The 19,841-nt window shown below is 34.8% G+C and overlaps 2 protein-coding genes across 2 annotated transcripts; one reads left to right on the forward strand and one right to left on the reverse strand.

Annotated features, from left to right (window-relative positions):
• The first annotated feature begins 3,865 nt into the window (after positions 1-3,865).
• On the forward strand, positions 3,866-8,209 carry LOC145334022 (uncharacterized). The gene is made up of 3 exons (XM_080179299.1): positions 3,866-4,638; positions 4,875-4,938; positions 6,969-8,209. Exons 1-3 carry the CDS (start codon positions 4,604-4,606, stop codon positions 7,329-7,331), a joined length of 462 nt encoding a protein of 153 aa, XP_080035425.1. The 5' UTR covers positions 3,866-4,603; the 3' UTR covers positions 7,332-8,209.
• A 1,010-nt stretch (positions 8,210-9,219) lies between these two features.
• LOC145334023 (uncharacterized) lies at positions 9,220-16,975 on the reverse strand. Its single transcript, XM_080179300.1, has 7 exons — positions 15,917-16,975; positions 15,567-15,695; positions 15,175-15,368; positions 14,709-14,885; positions 10,883-14,333; positions 10,418-10,584; positions 9,220-10,037 (listed from the first exon to the last, which is right to left on the reverse strand). The coding sequence occupies exons 1-5, from the start codon at positions 16,311-16,313 to the stop codon at positions 14,016-14,018; spliced, it is 1,215 nt and encodes a 404-aa protein (XP_080035426.1). The 5' UTR covers positions 16,314-16,975; the 3' UTR covers positions 9,220-10,037; positions 10,418-10,584; positions 10,883-14,015.
• Between the last annotated feature and the right edge of the window lie 2,866 nt (positions 16,976-19,841).

Here is a 19,841-nt window from a genome sequence, read left to right on the forward strand (position 1 = left end):
CCCAGTTTTAAAACCCGGTTGACCTGTATAAACCCGGTTATTTTGACCAAAAATCGAAAAATGTAATTTTTGAACGCCAAAAGTGAGATGAACACTTTTTAAAACTTTGATACGATCCGTAATTGAAAACTACACAACCTCATGTAATCTAAAGAGCTACAAGTATAATACGAAGCGATTTATTTCAAATTTAGTGTTTCGGCTATAGGTGCCGCCGTTTTCGGGTAAAAAAACCCGTTGCTCGAAGTTTTAAAAGACACACACTACAAAAAAAGAACATATAAAATTTGGGTGTTACATATCAGAAAACGAGCATAAAACTATTGGGTGACACCTATAGAGATTACTAGGGCTTTTAGGGTGGCTCAAACTCTTACTAATGACATAAACTGTTATTTTTATTGGTTGAAAAGTTAAAACCGGGTAATAAAAACCGAAACCGAGCCGGGTTTTAAAATTTTCGGGTATTTATGGCCAAGCCGAACCGGGTCATAATAGGGCGTAAAAAAACGATAAAAAAATCATATAAAAAATTATAATTTGAATAAAACGAATTCACAAATAGATGTACTTGTCAATAAACATTAGATTTCACACAAAAAATCAGCGACTTTACTATAAAAACAATAAAGTTAGAAGGGGTATTTTGAATTTTCATGATTTTCAAATTTTGTTGAGCTATACCAGCAAACGGAAGTAAGCTAAACTGCCTGCTCCAGGGGGAAATGAAAGTCAGGGTAGTAGAGGGGGGATTCATTCTGAGAATGATGCAATTATGAAGCCGGAAACCGGTTTTTGATCCATTTTTCGGAACCGGGTTTTAATGCCCGGTTCGGCACTAATGGGTTAATTAAACTTTTCTGTTAATTTTTAACGTAAAATTATTTTTTTTTAAATTCTTAATTTATATGTATGCTATGGAACAATTAGTTGATAGAATGTTACCCATGTACTTATTCAATTCTACTTAATTTATTTATTAAAGCTGGGGGGCTAAAGCGGTGTTTATTTCTATATACAAATTTTGGGGTGAAGTAGATCCCCCCTTAAAATGTTTGAAAATAAATCAGATTTAACCATCTCAAAAAAAACTTTTTTTTAATGGGGGGGGGGGGGTGGCGAAGTAATGACAATCTTAACGGGATTCTACTTAAACCCACTAACATATTGGTTCTTTGAAAAGTTTTTATTATATTTTATGCTAGGTGGAATCAACTACCTGAATTCTATTCTATACTTTTTTTCTTTGCATTTATATAATAGCTATTTCATCATTGTTCATAGTTTTCAAATCTAACTACTGCGTCATCCCAAAACTAGTTTTTTCGGCCTAGTTGGAAAATAGGCCTGGAATAATTTTTTCTTACGTTTCCCATCCCTTATCCCTGCATGCTAAGACGAAGTGCAATAGTATTGAAGCAGAAGTGAAATATAAAAGACTAAGGTGGCTAGGACATGTGCTCAGAATGGAACAAAATAGGTTTCCAAAAAAGTGCTTAAAATGGAACCCCACCACTGGTAAACGTAAACGGGGACAACCAAAAATGACCTGGAGGCGGAGCACTGAAAAGGACCTCTTTGATTTGGAATTAACATGGGGAGAAGCTGAAGCACTTGCCAAAAAAAGAAATTCATGGAGGAACAAGGTGTCCGTATTCTCTGGACTCAACAGTCAAAAAGAGAGATGCGCCTGATGATGATGACATCCATAAAAGCTAAGCTCTATAATTACAGTAATATAAACAAATATGAATCAGTATGTTTTAAACGATTTTTTGGTAACGATTATAGAGTTGCTACTCTTCCTAAATCGGACCCATCTGTTACAGAAATCATCACGCAAAGTGTGAAGTCGATAGGACAATTCCATCATGCTTCAACTGACGATATAGAGCTAACCGTTACACGTACGGACGGGGCAGACCCTCAATAAAGAAAAGCTTTGCTTTTAACAAGGATGATAATTATCATAATTAGAGAGGTATTGGGAATTCGTCTTTCTATTGAGAATTGTTCATTCGTAATTTGTAAAAAAAAATACGAAAAATAAATTTGTGGGGGATTATTTTCACGGGGACTTCCCTACAGGGTTTGGTGGGGGTTCCTTGTCCCGCTTATTTGTTTTTGTTTCCAAAAATAGTGGGGGTAGTGTCCAACCCCTAAGAAAATAGCCTAAAACCACGGACCAGTAGAAATATTACCTGAAGTAGAACTCAATCGTTTCAGCGGTAACCGAGATCTTATGTTTCAAGACAGACGGACGGTAAGATAGACATTGTTCTACTGTGTATTATAGATATGGGTGGTAAAGGGCACATCACATTTTACTTGACAAAGGTACCACAAATATGTGTATTTCAAATTTTGGATCTACTGCAGTTCACGGTAAAATATTGCTGGTAAGCAATATTTCCAAAAATCTATGAATTTTAAAGGCTGCTAGCTGCCAAACGGCTGAACGTACAGATCATGCCCGCACACTGCTTTAAGCAGCATAAGAAGGCCTACAAATAATCTGGAATAGCCATAATTCAATAATGCATAATTATCTCGCAGTGCAGAGAAACGCGCTAAAAATACCTATTTTACGCGTTTTTTCTTCAGTGAAGCTTTCCCTGTGCATAATTGGATCTTGGCTATTCCAGATTATTTGTAGGCCTTCTAATGCCGCTTAAAATGGTGTGCGGGTATGGTTTGTACGTTCAGCCGTTTGGCAGCTAGCAGCCTTAAAAATTTATAGATTTTTGGAAGTATTGCTTACCAGCAATATTTTACCGTGAACTGCAGTAGATCCAAAATTTTTATTCAATCCTGCACCGAATGATGCAATCTTGTCCTAAAAAAGGGCGGCAAATTGATAGTGACCCATTTTGTTGAGTATTTGGCGCATTTTTAAGCATAAAATGCTCTCTAAATAATATTCCTTACTCTAAATTCAATCAATACCATCCCCTTTTCCTTTTAAAAAAAGAGTCTTCTAATGTTTTCTTTCCCCCAGGCATAAAAAATCCCTTCCTTAGTTAGTTTCTCTATCTGTAAAAGTGCACGTTTTGTCGCATATGTCACCTTGCGTTTGGTGTGCTGTGTGTGTGTGTAAGCGTGTAACCGGCAAACATGGTCTTTTAAACTCAGCGCCGCTGATCTTCTCTCTTCCTCCTTCTCTCTATCGCTTGATGCTCTTTCCATCCCTCTTCTCTCTCTCTTCTCTATCCCTCTCTCTGACACAAACACAACTTTTACGGCCTTGCCTCCGGCAATTTTGAAAGGGGCAGAAGGTGGTTGGGGTCAAAACTTTTGATAATATTACTAGATTTGTTTTCAATTAAAAAGACTTGGTGGGAGGGCGCCTCCCCCGAACCCCATTTTTTATTTTCGTTTGTAAAAATATTTAACTATTTTTTTTGGCGGGAGTATTTTTTTTCTAGGGCCGATTTCTCTAGGGAGGTTGGTGGTATCCTCCCCCCAAATAGTTTTAAACCTTCCTGGGATCTATAAGAAGCTTCCCTGTGAAGGAGAACCCGATCAGTTCAGCGGATCCTTTTTTACAGACACACAGACAAACAAACACTCTTTCTGTTACTTTATTAGAAGTACTTTAAATTTTTTTTTGTATATTTTATCGCTTATAAAACTACTTGGGTTTCTATACAAAAGAGGTGGGGGAGTTGGCTGAAAATATAGCCTAAAACCAACCAAACATCTTATTTATAAAAAAAACTGAAACCTATGTGAAGATTCCCTTAAAAGGATGCCTATATTCGGTTCAATTATAAGCGAGATCTTAAAGAACAGACAAAAATAAATACTTTGTAAGCTGAGATTATTTTTTTAAAATTCCAATATTTCTTTCAAAAGTTTTGTCCCAGTACATCCGTATATATCGCTCTCCTCTATTTTCTTTCCAGTTTTTTAAAGACAAATCCAATAATTAAATATTTCTGAAAATACGATTTACTATTGTTCTCATTTCTTTACTTCATAAAAAAATAAAATAGAGATATTTTTTTAAAACGTCGTTTTCTCGTTGTACCTTTGTTAAAATTTTTATAAAACCGTGCCAAATTTCTTTCGCGCCAAAAGTGGAATTGTTGCGTCAGATTATTTTAAAAAAAAAACATAAATCAAAATTCTGTTCGACTAATTTTATTAATATCGCTTTTTTCTTACATAAAATTAATTTTTGATATGCAAAAATTAACTTTTTATCGACAAAAATTACGTTTTAAATCGTCAAAATTGAAACAAAACACCGACCAGCCAATAGGAGTTGTTATGTACCGGCAAAGCCGGGTACCCTCACCAATCACAGGCCGTTACTAGTCACGTGATAGCAATTCTCCTCTTTCATTAGATTAAATCTTGACCAATAAGAATGAAGAATGTTGATCACATGACCAAATTCTTTCTCCTTGCCCCCTTTCCCCCGTCTCTTTTCTAGCCATTTTACCTTCTCTTTTCTCTCTCTCCCTTTGTTTTGTAAAAATCTGGCGCTTTCTTTCTTTTTCTCGACATTTCAAAATCTTTGCTGCTCAACCTTTGGCGTAAACACACACATTCTTTTTGTGCTCTTATTACTCTAAAAGACAAACCACATCTAATTAAAATGGCTGAACAGACCGAGACCCCCGTTGCTGCTACGTAAGTGTTTTAATTAATTGATTTAATCGTCTTGTTTATTTCAAACCTAAATTTATCTTTGGATTATCAAGATAAATTGGATAATATTAACATTTAATTATTGTTGTAATAGAATCTTGCATGTTTAAAAAAGACGCACTATGTTAAGTTTGAAATCTATATCGCCATTTTAACCTTTTAACAACGGACATTCTGTTACTCTCGTAATGTGACTCTACCAAACCTATTTATTTTAGTGAGACCGTCGCCGCCGAGACCCCGGTTGAGGCTACCAACGGTGCCGCCGAGGAGACCGTTAAGGTATGAATTTACTTTAATATATAATACAAAGTAGAACGATGTCTGTCTGTCCGTCTGTATGTCTGTCTGTCTGTCCCTTAAGATCTCGGTAACCACTGAACCGATCGGATTCTACTCTTCAGGGTATATACCTATTGGTCCTGTGCTGGTTTTAGGCTATTTTCTTGGGGGGTGGGACACCCCCAACCCCCCCAAAAACAAAAAATCCCCCCCCATTTTTTTTTTTTTTTTTTTTGCTTAAGATTTCCTTGGTCCTTTAACGAATTTCGCCTTAATTTTTTTTATCACCCCTTGGGGCAAAGCCCCTAGAGGCTAGGGGCGAAGCCGCTAGTTCGTATATAAAGTAGCAAGGTTTTCTTTGTTTCAAGCTTAAGATCTCAATAACTATCCTGGTTTTAGGCCATTTCAAATTTAGATCTAAGTCGTGGATTGGTTTAGGCTTTATTTTTTTTTTTTTCATGGATTGTTCGATATTTAAGTTTGTCTGTTTTATATTATATTAGAGCTGTGCCTTAGCATTTAAGGACATATTTACAGAACTAGGAAAATAGCACAAAACCACGGTAGGCTATTATTTATTTGATCCTTAACCTTTAAAAAGATAAACACACAAAATGTTATGTGGCAGACAATAAAGCATTTTTTTTTCTTAAAAATGTTATCCTTGTTTGCTGTCGGGATGAGGACGTCCAAGTTTTTATTAGGGGGTAAATGTGGGGATTTAAAGGTCGGGGGGCGGGGGTAAAACACTTAACACCCATATATTGTAGAGGGTATTTTATTAATCCTTTCCACGTGAATTTACTAAATTATTGGTAATTGCCCGTTTTTTATTGGCCCTTGTTTATTGATTCAACACTTTGGATCCTAAGATAATTATTAATAAATAATATCTTAATCTCCTAATTAACTAAAGAGGGGGAGGGGTAATTAATCCTGAAATTCTAATAAATTCCCGCCTTTTCTTTCCACTTATTTGTGGGGGGGTAGTGCATATGGTCAAAATAATTTGCCTTAATAGTCTTTATGGGGTGGAAGGGGACAATCTTTTATTTCTTTTAATACTGATAGGAAGTATAATAATTAAATGCATCAACTTTCCCTATTAAATCTACAACCAATGCTTACCCCCCCCCCCCCCCCCAAACTTCATTTCTTATAAATTTGCATTGCGGTTTGAACTTGGTATCTTTGTATTCACCCGGTTAAAATATGCATTTTTGCTCTTGTTTCCCCCCCCCCCTCCCTCAAACTTTCTTCCTTCATGTTTTGAAAGATATAAATTTCCCGTAGTGTTGTGCGTGTGTGTGTTTTTAGAAAGAGGGGTGAATAACCCCACACCACCACTGCACGGGTTTTCTCTTCCCCGGTGTGTTGGTGTTGTAACTTGAAAGCGTGTAGAAATATACTTTCCCTATTCTTCCCCCCCCCCCTTTACTTCTCTCTTTCCCTCTCTCTCCCTTTCTCTCATGTTGTTGTGTTATGATTTTGGCTTGGTACTTGTTACTGCAAATAAATAGAATGCTAAGAGTGGTGTGCACAGCGTTTCATCAGAGGGGTTTAATTTATTAAACTAACAATGGCTGAAGAAAAAGAAATGCCTTCATATTTCAACAAAATAGGTTATTTCACTTTTGTCGCACAAACTGTTTGCATTTTATTGTTGCGCTACTATAGTTGAAAGCTACGCTTTTCTATAATTAGGGGCTTTCCTTATGCGAGGGTTAGCTCTTAGTTTTTTTTGACACTTACGAATTGTCCTGTCGATTTGAAACTTATCAATTATTGTGTTTTAGAAAGTTGTGCAGCTATACAATATAGTGTTTTCAAGATTTTAATCTTGATAGTAAAATGTTTTTAAAAATAAGGAATTTTAATTATTTTATTTTATATTTAGGTGTTTATGGGGGGGGGGGGTAATTGCTTATTTAGATTTCTAGCTGTAATACATGGTTTGACATTCAAAGGTTTTAATGTCTTATGACGGGCCATCTCAATTTAATTGGTCATAATGAAATATTATTTTTCAGGAAGTCCCCGCTACAAACGGCACAGCTGCCGAGGAGACCACTACTCCCGCCGAAGAAGCCACCAACGGCGATGCTGAGAAGCCCGCCGAAGAGGCCACCAATGGCGACGCTGAGAAGCCCGCCGAAACTGCCACTGAGAAGCCTGCCGAAACAACAGAAGCTGAGAACGGAGATGCTCCTGAGAAGGAGGCCGTTAAGCGCAAGGCTGACGAGACCGCAGAGGAGACTCCCGCAGACAGTGACGCCACCGCCGAAAAGATTGCCAAATTGAAGGAGGTCGCCGCCGAAAAGGTGGAAGAGTCCAGACCCGAGGAGCCCAAGAACGAGGAAGAGGCTAGACAGCCCGAGGAAACTGCTGCTTAATTCCGCCTCAGCAATGGGGAAAGACTGTTCAATTAGTGAAGAATCTCAATCCTTAAATTCACGGTTGTTGAACGGACACTTTCCTGTTATATTTGTTTTTAATGTTAGTTTTTAATTATTCCTCTTTATGTTTATCATGTCACAAAAGTTTATAACCATCAAAACAGTGAATAATACATTTTGTCTGCAAAATGATTATTTTCACCGCCAACAATAACATCTGATGATGTGCAGCTATAGACATGATAACAATAACCTCCCCAAAAAAATTGTAAAACGGTTGTACAATAATCTTTCAACCAAATATTTGGTACCGTGATATTTAAATAGTAATAAGTAATTTTGCCATTTTATTACTTATCTTTTAAAGGATATTTTAATTATCTTTAAAAATACCTTTCAAAGTATTTTAATGGTAATTAAATCATCTCTTTACAGAGACCTGAAAATTTTCAGTATTTTTAACCAATGTAACTTTTTTTCTGTTAGGCTTTAATTTAAATTGTAACGTGTAATGTAATCACGATCTTTATAAGATCAAAACTTTTTGAGCACAAATAGAATTGAATTTAGGCTAAACAAAAATTCCTTCAAATTCAGTTTTTTAACTACTCAAAAGCATTTAACAGTTAGTCAAATGTAAATATATAATAATACTGTCTTAGGGATAGAAAATGATTTTAATTGTATTTTACTTAAGTTTTTTTTCACAATAAACAAGTACTTTTTCTATAAAGACGAAACTGTAAATAACCGACCAAAGGTTTTTTTATCAAACATTGAACTATATTAGTAGCTTTACAAATATGATAATCTCAATAATATTGCTATTATAGTTATGTCTATAATCATAATTCTTAATAAATATTGTGTTTCTAGATATGTATAAATTTTAAAAGCAAAGCTTTTCTTTAATAGAGTTTGTACGTCCTTCCATACGTCAGTTAGTCATTGGTATTTCCATAAAAATAGAATTTATTGCTTATTTTGACGTCTGTTTTAGAAGCTAAGATACTGTACAATTCCAAATGTCCGAAACTAAGATGGGACAGACGTGATTTTTCTTTGCTCATATTCATGTTACAATGCTGAAATTTTAAATTATATAGAAAACATTCGTAGCGGTCGGACTGAATTTGACAAGCTTAAATAATCACTAAATTTTCCATCCATTCACGGCTGTTGGACTGCTTTTGCAGGTTATTGGCTATTTCTATAATTTTAGCAGCGAAGCTACTCTATAATTGGCAATGTCACTAAGTGGGGGAACTGTGAATTTCTCTGCTCCTTTTAAAGATAGAAAGCTGAAATTTTCAGGGATTTATTATGTTAGTTTCTTTATAATTTCACTAAGGTTCATTAAGATTCGTCAATTAATTGGGATGCTAGATCGATTCCTACATTTTAAAGGTTTCATGAGGTTAGCTTCTAAAAATGTTACTATTTTATCAAGTTTCATTGTATATGACACTGCTCTATATTAATTTTGTAACTTCATGTTATTCCATTAAAAACGTCTTATTTCGTTTCCTTATGCTACAATTAATATTTTTTATCGATCGATATTCCATAAATCACTAAAGAATCCGTCGAAAATAAGCTAAAAGAGTTTAAATATTGGGAAAATTCGAAGAATTCGATAAGTATTTAGGAACCAATCGAAATGAAAACGAAGAAATTCGCGAGAATAATCGGATAAATAAAACCAGTTCGAAATCGAAAAAATTTTATGGTAGGTAGTTATTAAAAAATTCTTTTTTCTTAAAAAAGAAACATTGTAAGTAATCTGAAAAAATACTGAGAAAAGAACTAATATGCAATTTAAAAAATTTCTGTTTTATTTAAGCATTTTTAAAATGAAAAGCATAAATAAAAATAATACAAAGTATATAATAACTTAGTTCGGCAGAGTTACTATGAAGGTCTGAGAAGACTCGATGGCTAGGAGGTCCTCGCCGTTGGCTCTAACCTCCGGAACGTCTTGAGGGAGGGGGTAACCTTCGTTGTTGAGAGGGCATCCTTGGGGGTCTAGATAGCCCGAAGCTAACAAAATCTGGAAGATAAGAGCGCGGTTCAGAGGCGCTGAATGGGCTGATGACCAAGAGGGAGTCGTCCGTGAAGCGATGGAATTGGAGGCTTGGTCTGTAAGGGCTGCTAAAGACCTGGGGACTGCTGTACTCGAGGATTTTAGCATAATCTTGGACAAAATTTCAATGAGCGTTGTATCATCAATAGCTCGATAATGTTGAGCTGTAGCTATGGAGCGCCATCTGCCTAAGACTCGGATATGATCATCGCTCATACCTAATCGAAAGGCAGATGACACTCCTAAGCTTTTAGCAGATTTAGATGTAATTTTATGCTTAAGTCCTAAGTTACTATAAATTAAGTTTACATCCTTCATTAAGGTGGAAGCTGAAATGGCGTAACGTCCATCTGCGACTAGGATTCTAAAAAATATAATTACCAATAAAATTTGTGAAAACTTAAAAAAGGAATAAGAAATGTATGAATGTATTATGCTTAAAAACTCGCCTAGAAGATTTCGAAGTGGTACCATTCCCTGTACGGGGCAGCAAATAACTCGTATCCAAACAGGAAGTATCTGATGAATATAATCGGAGCCTATTGTAATACAGGACCAGCAGTGAATAAAGACAATACTCTGATCCATTGAAGATCACGTAACTGGTGGAGCCCTCGAATCTAGAAAAATAATATTTATGTTTTTGTGTAAAAAACAATGATATTCTAAATGAAATACAGAGTTGAAGAATGTATAAAAAATTTGGAATTTTGAAAAAAGATTTTTCTGGAATTTTCTTTAACAATTTTACGGTAGAGGAAAATAGGTAATAGTTAAGAAATCGTTTGTAATTATAAACATTTCAAACTAAGACATTAAAAAACTTTGAAAAACTTTGTTTTAAGATAATTAGAAATTATTTTGCAATTACACTGTAATTTCCAATTTAATAGAAAGTAAAAATAGGTAGAAAAGAATGTCGTATGATTTTTGAAAACTTCTGGAAAAAATTTTGGAGAAAAGAAGAATTTAAGAAAGATTTTCTTGTTAAAATAAGTACCTAGGGTCAGTCTTAGAAGATCTGAAGGTTATGCTCATTGCTGGCGTGTCTCCTAGTGTGGTAACCGCTAGATCACAAGCTCTCAATCTCAACAGGTCAGATATGCGCGCGCACAAGCTGTACTGAAGGTGCTGAGCCACGATTGCTCGGAGGGTCACAATTGGAATCTTAAGAAAACAAGGTTTCTATTAGAAAACAATATTAATGGAAATTACAAAAGTGTAGAAAACTCCATATCTTAAAATAGTAGGTCCGAAAAACTAAATTTGAATTTTTTTTTTTTTTTTTTAAAAATAAGATTTCTATTAGAGATCAATATGAATGCTAGACAAAAGAAAGAAAATGTAAAAAACTCCGTATATTAAAATGTAGTTTGGTCCGAAAAACTTAAACATAGCTAAGTAATAAGTATTAATCAAAATTTATTCGAAAAAAGGATTTTTGATTCATATGAAACAAGATTACCTGATCTGGATTCTTTAGAAAAGGTGTCACGTGCTTATCGATGGCCAAAGTCAGGTATTTTATGGGCAGTTTAGGCGCTTTCTTGGTCAAAGGCTGTTCTGCAGAGGCTCTTCTCGTGATACCCTGATACATTCTTTCAATTTGGGGAGTCCAGGGGGATTTCATATCTAAAGCACTGGCGAGAAAATCTATCGCGCCTGCCAAACCGACTACGGCGGATTTTTTAGCTGCGGAGTCCTCTAAGTATTCTATGTAGGCGGCTAAATCCTTTTTTGAAAAATTTAACAGAGTTTTATTTCTGTTTTCGCAAAAAATTTCAAAACGGCGTAAAGTACGGTTGTGGAGTAGTTGCGTGGACTTAGTTCTTGAAGACGCTGTCAATTTTATATGGCGTTTCCTTTTTTCTGTAAGGTTGTATTTCTCTAAAACTGACGGAAAATAAAGAGGGCCTCTCTTTTCTAGAGGTCTATTGTCTTTAAAAGTTTGTAACTGAGCATTAAACTTATGATAATTTACAGTTGAATGTTTGAAAGACGTTCTCATTGTAAGGATGCTGAAAAAATTTTGTACAATTCATTAAAAAACATATTGATTAAAATTGTGGTAAAGGAATTGCATAGTCTTTACCGGTATGAATCAATAAGGCGAGAGTTTTAAACGTCTTATGACCGTTGAAAAAATTATTTGGTGTAGAAGCAATGTAGTAAGGATCCCAGAGCAGAAAATTTTTCACAAAAGAATTAAAATAAGATCCTTTAACAATACAATTCCAGAAAGGGTATGTCGGCCATAAGGGCAAAACTACCACTGCTGTTATATCCTCATATAATTTTAATTTATTAAAAACACGAGAAAGGAGAGAAATTGGGGGGTGGATGTAGTAGCATTCTGAACTGGTCAGGGAAACTGTGAAAAAATCAATATCGAAACAATTTAGTTGAGGGAAAGGGGAAATGAATTTCTCTACTTTACAATTTTTAGATGTTGCGAAACAGTCAAGTGAAAATTTGATAGAAAAATAACTTTGAAGAAATTGAAAATCGTTAGAACTAATCCCAAATTCATTAGAGGATTTAAAAAGCTTAGAACCTAAATCTGCTAAAGTGATGAGTGAGCTGTCTCGGGGCATCCATTTAGGTATAATACGGATTGCGTATTGGAACTCTAGGATTTTTAATTGAATTAATAATTTTTGAATAACTAAATTACGGCTTCCAATACGCAAAAAAGAGTAAAGGCACATGCTATCTGTTATCCAAATAACCAACTGTCCTTTAAGGGTGGCGAAATAATTGCTATAATGTTCAAAAGCTTTAACAATACTTAAAAGTTCTCTATGGCCTGAAGATAATTCAGCCTCTTGTGGAGTAAATAAATAATCAGAAATAATCTTACAGTCTCCAGCTTTGAATGAAAAGGCTGAGTGGTCAGAGGCGTCTGACACAAAAATATTACAATGTTTGTTTAAATCATTAGGGTCAATGTTGTCAATTAAAAAAGATGTTTGATGGGGGGAAAAAACTTCTATTGTTTTGGATTCAGTACGAATGGGTTGTCCGTTTAAAGAAACAAAATGTTCTTTACAGAGGGACAACTCTTGAAACATATCTGCATTGACAAACAAAGCTCCTTTCCAACCATACTGTGAGGTGTAAACACCAAGAGCATGATTAGAGTTTCTAGCCACAACACGAATAAAATCTCCATGACTAAAATATGCATGACATAGTTTGCCTAAAAAGGAGGCTAACATAGTAACATCTACAGGATCATTAGAATCAAAAGCAGCTAAAATTTTGTCAAGAAGAAATAAAACTTTCTGAATTTTAACGATGGGCAGGGAAATTATCATTTTACTACTATCAAGAATAAAACCTAAATATTGTATACGACGAACAGGTTCTAGTTGACATTTAGAAAGTTGAAAATGCCAACCTGCACATAGTAAAACTGATAGGACAAAGTGAGTACTAAGAAGACATTTAAAATAATTTAATTCGACAGTCAGGCCGTCATCAATATAGACACTCACGTCTATATTGTGACGGTGACAAAAATGTTTAACTGGGCGTATCAAGGCATCAACTAGAAATACGGCTGAGGCAACCCCGAAGGGAAGCCTTAAATATTTGTAAAAAGAGTAGGAATTATCAGCATTTTTATAACAAAAACCAAAAAGTTCAGTAACGGCAGGATGTAGATGTACTTGATGGTACATGCCCCGCAAATCCCAGGATGTAAAAAATACATCCTGAGAAATGCGAGGCAGCACTGTCTTAATGTCATTTAAAGAGACGTTCTCCGGCTGGAGAAGTAGATTAATGTGGCGGGATAAGTCGATGCACAATCTAAAAGCAGGAAATATTTCGAAAAAATTTAAAAGGGGGGGTAAATATGAAAAAAATTTTTGAAAAAATGAATTCAAACAAAAAATATTTGAGAGGTAGTGAAAAGAATTGAAAAAGAAAAGAATATTATATAAAAAAGGTAGAAAAAAGAGGGGAATCAAAAAAAGAATTGAAGGAAGAATTTGGAATAATATTTATGTATCGAAAAATTTCCTGAGTTTAGTTGTGTTAGTTAAACTACAAGTTCTACTAGCTACCGTAAGAGGTGAACAACAATAAGGCTGATGATCGATTTGAGCAATAATACCTTTGTCTAGCAAAGATTGAATTTCTTGACGAACAAATTCTGGATTGCGGACAGCGCTATTGTTGTTCTTCTCGAAATACGGTAACACTGGAGATGTAAAAACTTAAAAAAGATAGATTATGGAGAATAATTGTAAAAAGAAAAAAATTTTGTGGAACAAAAATCATATAATAAATAAAATGTGGAAAGAATTATTCTCAATAATCTACCTGGTTGATATCCAAAAGTAAGGGTTTGCAAAACAAAAGATGGTGCATTAAGAATATTTTTATAGAAATTAATTGCTGTAAGTGAATGAATAGAATAAGCTGGAGAATAACTAGATAAAAAGTCCGATTGGACATCATATAAACGTTTATAATGTTCATAATCTTCTGTGAAACAAAAATTTTTTAGAGAAGCGATATGAAAATTTGGAATATCTGAGGTAGGTATCGGTAGGTTTAAATCTTGAATAGCGTAAAGCGGGGTAGAATTATTATTTAGGGTTGGCGGAAGGACAGTCGTCGACTTTATGTCCTTCGCCGTTACATCCGTGACAGCGAAGAGATCCTCGACCTCGTCCTCGGGATCCTCTGCCCCTAGGGTTTGAGCCTCCATTTGAGTTAAACCGGCCGTTAGAGAAGCCGCCACGTGCTCCTCTGCTATAGTCCCCTCGAAAGTCAGGCAGGGAATCCGAGATACGCTGCTGCTGGGTGGTAAGGTAGCGTCTGTTACCTGCTAGAGCTACCCGGTTGGCGTGGCCGATGTTTTTCGAAAAAGCCAGTTCGATGTACCCGATGGAGCTTTCAGCTATCTAGATAAAATGAAAATCTTGATAATTTTGAATAAAATATGTTGATGTCTAGCTCTATGAAAAGAAAAGTATCGTAGGAATTATCTTTCCTTTACATGACAAATAATGAAACTGAAATGAAATGAAAAATAATGTAAATGTCACAGAATAATAGTATAAAAATCTTTTCTGTGGTGCGGGAGCTAATAAAACTGGTGTTAATCAAATATTTGCACGTCTTCTTTAAAAAACAAATTTGAAAAAACTAAAATAGATTTCATAGACAAGAAACGGTTTCTATTGATCGAATTTGCACGGAAAATAAGAAAACTAAAAAATGGCATAGGTTTAGTTATTATAAAACGAAAAAGAAGAAAAAATTTATGAATTTCTTGCCTTTATTGCTTGATAGCAGGCTTGCAACGACTGCTGTAGGTCATATAACAAGTTCTTGGGGGCCTTCAACGCCACAAGACGCTTCGCAGCATCCTCGACATAATTCTTCGAACGGCAGGTGTCTCTTAAGACGCATTTTAAAAATGTGAGAGAGACGTCATTCTTTTCATCCAAAGACTTAATAGAAAAAACTATTGTGAGATTTCCAAGAAAAGAAATTCAAATTTGAAAAAAGATAAACATGGATAAAGAAATGAACAAAAAAAAAAATTAATAGTTGAAATAACAAAAATATTCAAAATGTTGAAAAGAGAAAAAAAAAAAATTTTTTAAGGAATTTAGAAAAAGAAAATGCCCTTGACCCAAAATAACTGCCCTTTTTTTGTTTAAATAGACTAAATAACCCCTACATATATTAAAAAATATATGTTTGATCAAAGAATTTTTGTTAAAATGTTTTTCTTACGTTTAGATGTTCGAAGAGGCGTTCCCGTTCGGCATGTATGTCTGCTGACGTCATACCTATCCAAGCAGGTGGGTCTGACAGTATTTCAGCTGCTCGCCGGAGGCGACGTCTAGCTTTTCGGCCGCCTACTAGTTGGCTGCTACTGTCAGAATCGGAAGAGTGCTTCTTGCTCTTCTTCTTTTTCTTCTTCTTTCCTAAAGAAAGAATGTATGAAGACATGATAATCCGAAGAATGACGTCAAATATTCAGTCGGTGTTCATAGAAACAAGAAATTTATCTTTCAAATAATTTAACCAAAATAAATTTCTGTAATAAATATCGTAGAAATTTTTAAAAAAGTTCATAAATGGGAGAAAGAAAGGATTTTTTGTCTAAGTATTTAAAAAAGTACCTTTTCTTTTCCTTTTAGGTTCATCTGATTCCGTAGAACTCGAAGATGAAGAGAAAGAACTGGAAGAAGAGGAACTACTAGAGTAGCGTTTCTTCTTTTTTGACTTCTTGCGTTTAGGGGAAAAATCGTCTAAAAAAAAAATAGAAAAGATTTAAAAGAAAATAAAGCGGAAAAAAAGGTTTATAGCTGTAAGAAAGGAAAGAATAAAAAAGGGGGGGGAAAAAGTTTAAAGTTGAGAAAGGAAAAAAAATTTTTGTAAGGGTAAAAAACTGCCAAGAAGACAAAATTCATATGAACTTCAATTTCTAAATCATTGAATCAAAATCATGAGTACTAAGTATGAATTTTACCTGAAGACACTGAAGCATGTCTGACAGGCATCTTAACTTTCTCAGATTCAATGTGGGGAGCTGCTGACACTGGTGGTCGCGCTGGAGCTGCAGACTCTTGAAGTCGCGCTGTCATTTTCGGCGGCTGATTAATTTGTGGCACAAAACCTATCCCCGGCAAATATGAGCCGGCTGGGGGAAGGTTATTTAACCCCAATGGATCTTTAGGATCCTGGGGAATAATCGTTTGTGCGACCGATGACGGACCTGGAGCTACAACCGACGAGGGAGCTGAGGTATTGACTGGAGCCGAATAGGATCTAGACAAATTTGTGGTAGGAACCACTGTGGAAGATGCGGGGGGGGGGGAATTATCCTCATCTGAGGAGTTGTGCGAATGTCCTGTAGGAACAGGCATTTTTAGGTCTGAAGAGGAAATTCAAATTTAAAAGAAAAATTTAACAAACAAATGTAAAATTAAAAACATTCACGAAAAAATTCATGCAAAAATATTAACAAAATAAGACATGCTGTAATTTAAACAATCAGTATTTTTTTAAGAAGAAAATCTAAAGAGGAAAAAATTGAAATTAATTCAAGAAAAATAGTGTCTGAACATTAAATGAAGAAAAATAAGAATTTTTTGGATAAGAAAGAAAAAGAAAAAATTTAGTAAGTTAAATCAATCAAGAAGTGACAAGGTGTTGCGACATTCTGCTTCAAAATCTTTGAAAGACTGGCCAAAATTATCATAAACAGATTTGGCGGATAAAAAACTGTCATCTAAAGTATGATTAATTTGTTCTAATTGATCTTTAAAACAAGATGCACGATTAATCAGCTCTCTGACTACTAAATGTTTATCAGTTTTACTTTGATAAACGACAAAATAATGCAGGTTTAAACCTAAAATCTGCTTATAGGCAACGATATTGTGAGCATGGAATGACTTAACATTCCTGAGTTTATAGTACTCGAATGGTGTCATGATCACAGAGGATTTAAAAAACGTTGATCTGAAAAAAATGTAGAGACATGAATAGTTAAGTATGTCAAATTAGAAAGAACAATATCAATATAAAAATACAGGAATTAGAAAAGCAAAAAAGTAGAAAATTTCTAATAATAAAATAAAGGGTTAGGGAGGGTGGGTGAAAACGTATTAAAAAGCGATGTAAGAGAGAGTACTATCTCTATCGGTGGAATGAAAACGAATGAGAATATAAAAAACGTTTTGTTTTAAAGTAAGTTTTAGGAGATTTCAACTCGTGTGCCGGCAGGCTATAAAAACGTGTGACGCGCAATTTTCAAGAATGCTCCGTGATGTATTTCAGCAATCGATCAATAAAATAATATCAATATTCCTCTTAATTCAACAAAAAATGGCCATTTTGTAACTTCATGTTATTCCATTAAAAACGTCTTATTTCGTTTCCTTATGCTACAATTAATATTTTTTATCGATCGATATTCCATAAATCACTAAAGAATCCGTCGAAAATAAGCTAAAAGAGTTTAAATATTGGGAAAATTCGAAGAATTCGATAAGTATTTAGGAACCAATCTCCATTTACTATTGAAATTCTCCTGAATAATCCCCAAATGCAAATAAAATCCCCAACTGAAAATAGTAAATGAAATAATACGTTGAAAAAACATATATAATACACTAAAAAACTAAAACTTACTGTTGAAAACGTATTAAAAAGCGATGTAAGAGAGAGTACTATCTCTATCGGTGGAATGAAAACGAATGAGAATATAAAAAACGTTTTGTTTTAAAGTAAGTTTTAGGAGATTTCAACTCGTGTGCCGGCAGGCTATAAAAACGTGTGACGCGCAATTTTCAAGAATGCTCCGTGATGTATTTCAGCAATCGATCAATAAAATATTATCAATATTCCTCTTAATTCAACAAAAAATGGCCAATATTTCCCGATATCCCTTCATCATTTTTGAGCTTCGCTACTTATGGATGTTGTCATCCTTGTTTAAAAGGAAACAATTTGACATGTGACATTGCTAGGATTGAGGATAAGTATACTAATGTAACAGGATGTTTGTTTGTCTGTGTGTCTGTACCGAAGGATCTCGCTAACCGCTGAACCGATCGGGTTCTCCTTAACAGACACCCCCCAACCCCCCCCAAAATTTTTTTTACATTTTTTAACTAAAATTAAAAATGATGAGGGGGCACCCCCCCCCAAAAAAAAAAAAATTTCACCCCCCAAAAATATTTTTTTACTTTTTCTTTCAAAATCTAAAATAAGAAATTGGGTTTATCATATTCGACTCCCCCCTCCTCAAGTGCCCCTAGAGGCCTCTAGGGGGCGTAGCCGCTAGTAGGTATATAAAGTAAATTCTATTTTATGTTTAAAATCCATATAAATAAATCATTTGATGAAAGAGATTATTTGCATTCTAGACATGGTGTAAAAAGATATATTTTAATGATATTTTAAGTTGAAAAAATCTTGCAGCTAGGACTTTTTGTTAACAGGTTCTACACTAAAAAGGCAAAATTTTCTAAATATAACATAATGTCATATATTTATGTTGTGATGTCATATATTTAAGTTTGCAGACCATATGTTAATTGTTACTCTTAATTGCTCTTTAATTGCTCTCAGAAAGAATAAAGAGAAAATATATTTAAGTCAGTTGATATTGAGAGTCCTAACACAGAACATTATCTGGTTTGGGTTCGAGTCTTTATTAAGACCAATACAGCTATTTACAGACATCCTATTACTTTGTATAGTTTGCCTAAGCAGATATTCTACCCCTTCAAAGTGCATAGTTAATTAATACATTGTATTAATTAAACAGACAGTCATCCTGTTGTTTGGTGTCCTGATATACAGACAGACATCCTGCTACTTCAGAACTATCCAGCTTTAAATAATCAGTAGTTTTGACTTATTAACATATTTAATCATTTCTAAATATAGTATCAATATATAATCTTATTTACTCAAAAACTGCATTTAATCCAATATAATAAATACTTAAAAATCTGATTGCATTTTGAATTGAACATTAAGTCTACTCTATCATTAGCTTATGCTGTTTGTCTATATCACATTTGGCGCAGTCTTATTGTGCTACGTGTTATTTAGACCTGCTGCTGAGTTAAGGGTGGGGGAAGTGGTGTTTAATTTGAAGTCACTCACTTTTTGAGATATTTTTTTTTATCTCGGATTTTTCACAGTTTTGTTTTAGTTTTTATATTTCTAACTTGATTTTTATTTCAGGTTTCTGTGGAATTTCATTCTTTAACTCTTTTGATCTAAATTTCACGGCGGATCTAGTTCCAGTGCTCGGATATGGCTGATGGAGAAAAAGGGGAGCGGGGTAAAACTGAAGGCAAGCGTGGACGGCCGCCTAAACGTCCTCGGGAGAATGACAGTCAGGATGATGATGGAACTCCCGAACATTGGGAGGAGGAGGATGCTGCGGCTGAGGATGCTGGTGCAGGTGCCAATGCGAATGTGGAGTTGGCGTTGGGCGAGGTGGAGAATGACGTTGTGCCTGAAAGCATAAAAAAATATGTTAGGGCAATGTTGCAGGAGCATACGACTGTCAAAGATCAGGTGGATAAGTTAACGGCGGCGAATAAACGGCTGGAGAATAAGGTGAAAGAGTTTAAGAACTCTGATGAGCATAAGAAGTTAGGTTATGATGTTGATTTGGCTACTATTAAGAAAAAGGTGGCGCAATTGCCAGTGGATGGGGATATTAGCGGTTTTTTGTATGAAACAAGTATGGGGGCTAGTGTATCTGCAGTCAAGGCGACGGGGGATGATTCGTTTAATACATCTTTCATTAATCGTTTGAGTGTGGAGGCTAAATTGGATTCTACAAATTTTGAGGCTAAAAGAGGGAAAAGTGCTCCTGGCCATTTGAAGTTTTCGCAGATTGAGTTTTTAGGTCCTGTTGGGAATGG

Source organism: Acartia tonsa, chromosome 12, assembly GCF_053477335.1.
Source record: "Acartia tonsa isolate MP-2025a chromosome 12, ASM5347733v1, whole genome shotgun sequence".
Taxonomy (NCBI): Eukaryota; Metazoa; Arthropoda; class Copepoda; order Calanoida; family Acartiidae; genus Acartia; species Acartia tonsa.